Here is a 3374-nt window from a genome sequence, read left to right as displayed (position 1 = left end):
GGGCTGATAACCAGCGTGTTATAAATATCGCATCTTCAAAATGAATTGTGTTTTGGTTAGAGAGTAGACCACTATTAAATTTATTTCTAAAGAGTTTGATTTTGACGATAAAAAGTAAGTTTTTTACTTTTACAAGGAACCCCACATCTTTAATATTATTTTGAGTTGAATAATTTTGCTTATGTCATTTTGTAACTAAATTATTCACCTCTTGTATGGTTGCTTTTGGTAAGCTATGGAAGCATCTAATATGACAAAATAAGAATTTTTGTAAAAACTGAGCGGGTTAGCACCCTTGATCCTGATGCGTTTATGCACCTTTGATCCTATGATCAAAGGTGCATACACACACACAAACAAAATGTTTAACCAATAAAGTAACATGTACATTATGTCATATTGTTTTTAAATAAATTTTTTTCTTCCAAAATGTAGCCTTAAAAGTAGATTTTATACTATTTTGTGTTTTTTTTGTCCTCCTAATACTCTTATATAATATAATTGTATTCATATATATATATATATATATATATATATATATATATATATATATATATATATATATATATATATATATATATATATACATATATATATAAATATACATATATATATAATATATATATATATATATATATATATATATATATATATATATATATATATATATATATATATATATATACATATATATATATATGTGTGTGTGTGTGTGTGTGTGTGTGTGTGTGCGTGTGTGTGTTTGTTAACAAAGTAGATTCTAATAATTAAAAATCTTTATAAATGTTCTTCCAAAAATTAGGATTATAGCAAAACTATACTATTGTGATCAAAAAGTAAGGTGAATTTTTAATTTAAAGTTCCCGCCTTATTCGAATCGTCCAATCTTTTTTATTTTTAAGTTGGTAGGAATGTCATTAACATTTGCGCCAAATTACATGTCAAACTCATAATTATTTTTTTTTGTTTACGCTTGTTTCTGAAGTACCAAAAGTGCATTCGGCGATTTTCACGATGTCTAATTTTGTTGAGCAAAGAAGTGCTATTAAATTTTGTTTGCGGAATGATATTTCTGCTGCTGAAACGTATCGAATGTTGCAAAAGGCCTTTGGTGAAGAGACTATGTCTCAAAAAAATGTTTACAAGTGGTACAAAGACTTCAAAGAAGGCCGAGAACGTGTTGATGACTTGGAACGCTCCGGACGACCATCGACTTCGATTGATAATCGCCACATCAACAAAATCAAAGAATTGGTGCTTGCAAATTGTCAGTTAACCATTCGAGACCTTGTTGACATGGTTGGAATATCATATTGGTCGGTGCAAGCAATTTTGAAGGATCATTTGGGCCTCGGAAGACTCAAATCACGTTTGGTGCCGAAATTTCTCAATTTCTTTGAAAAAGAGCGTCGCGTTGAAACGTGTGAAGCAATGCTTTCTGACTATCAAGACGTCTACAAACAAATTATTACTGGCGATGAGACTTGGTTCTACGCATACGACCCTGAAACAACCGACCAATCGAGTGAATACCGTGAAAAAGGCGAGCCGAGACCGAAGCAACCACGTCAAAGTCGCTCAAAAATCAAGGTCATGTTGACTGTTTTCTTTGATTATTGCGGTGTCGTGCACTACGAATTCCTTCCAACTGGCCAAACTGTCAACAAGGAATATTATTTAAGCGTTATGCGACGTTTGCGTGAAGCTAATCGCAAAAAGAGACCGGAATTATGGGCCAATAACTCTTGGATTTTGCACCACGATAATGCGCCTTCGCACACAGCACTGGTTCTTCGTGAGTTTTTCGCCAAAAACTCTACCCATGTTGCTCCACAACCACCGTATTCGCCAGACTTAGCACCGTGTGACTTCTGGCTGTTCCCAAAGCTCAAGAGACCACTCCGGGGAAATCGTTTTGAGTCCATTGAAGAGATCCAACGTGAATCGGCACGCGCATTGAAGGATATCCCTACCGAGAACTTTTCGGCATGCTTCGAAGACTGGAAAAAACGTTGGCAAAAGTGCATTGGGGCCGGGGGGGATTATTTTGAGGGGGACGATACAGATTTGGAAGAATAAATAAAGATTTTTCATTTTATAAAAAAATTCACCTTACTTTTTGATCACAGTAGTATAAATATTTTTTATTTTTTTACAGTTAAATATGGTGTATCATAAAAAAAGAAAAACCGATAGACCACCAAGAGGTAAAGTTAATGAAAATGAAATGCGAGCAGCTGTTAATGCAGTTCTTAATGGTGGTACAGTTTATCGTGTATCTAAAGAGAGGGGAATCAATTTAATGACACTTAAGAGATATGTAAGGAAATGTCAATTAAATCCAAGTACAGTCTGCAAACCTAACTTCATTACCATGCAAATCTTTACCAACGAAGAAGAAACATCTTTATCAGACTATCTTTTAAGGGCTTCAAAACTTCACTATGGATTGTCAACCAAAACAACACGAAAACTTGTCTATGAATTTGCAATGACTCTTTCTAAGCGCATTCCTAAATCCTGGAAAATTTTACAATTTGCTGGGAAACAGTGGCTTCGTGGTTTTATGTTACGTAGGAATGAGTTATCTTTACGAAATCCAGAAGCTACTAGTATGGCACAAGTAACTGCTTTTAATCGTTATACAGTCGGAGAATTTTTCACCAATCTAAAAGATGTTCGTCTGCGACACAAATTTCAGCCACAAAACATATATAATGTTGATGAGACAGGTCTTACAACCGTTCAAAAACCAGTTAAAGTAATTGCTGAAAAAGGAGATAAACAAGTTGGAAGGATAACTTCAGCAGAAAGAGGGACATTGGTAACAGTTTGTTGTGCAGTTAATGCAATAGGAAACTCAATCCCTCCATTTTTTATTTTTCCAAGAGTTCATTTCAAAGGAAGTATGTTAAATGGTGGTCCACCTGGATGTGTTGGGGTTGCAAACCCATCTGGCTGGGTGAATTGTGCAATGTTTTTCGAGTGGATGAAACATTTTATTCAAAATGTGAAATGTTCACCAGCTAATCCAGTGCTTTTACTTCTTGACAACCATGAGAGTCATGTTTCAATTGTGTGTTTAGATTTAGCTAAAAAAATGGCATAACTATGCTGTCCTTTCCACCACATTGTAGTCACAAGCTGCAGCCCTTAGATCGGTCAGTTTATGGGCCTTTGAAACGTTATTACAATACAGCCTGTGATGATTGGGTTGTATCTAATCCAATACCGATGACCATATATGATATAGCTGCAGTTGTAAGGAAAGCTTATGCACAAGCTTTTACTTTGTCTAACATTTCTGCAGGATTTGCTGTGGCAGGAATTGAACCCTTTAATCCTAACATATTTTCTGATAATGAGTTTTTAGC

General features: G+C 34.7%; 1 protein-coding gene across 1 annotated transcript; it reads left to right on the top strand.

Annotated features, from left to right (window-relative positions):
• Window positions 1-2164: 2164 nt before the first annotated feature.
• On the top strand, window positions 2165-3109 carry LOC136083322 (jerky protein homolog-like). Its single transcript, XM_065802719.1, has one exon. It carries the CDS (start codon window positions 2165-2167, stop codon window positions 3107-3109), a length of 945 nt encoding a protein of 314 aa, XP_065658791.1.
• Window positions 3110-3374: the final 265 nt, after the last annotated feature.

Source organism: Hydra vulgaris, chromosome 08 (assembly GCF_038396675.1).
Source record: "Hydra vulgaris chromosome 08, alternate assembly HydraT2T_AEP".
NCBI classification, from domain to species: domain Eukaryota; kingdom Metazoa; phylum Cnidaria; class Hydrozoa; order Anthoathecata; family Hydridae; genus Hydra; species Hydra vulgaris.
This window is presented reverse-complemented; position numbering and strand designations above follow the sequence as displayed.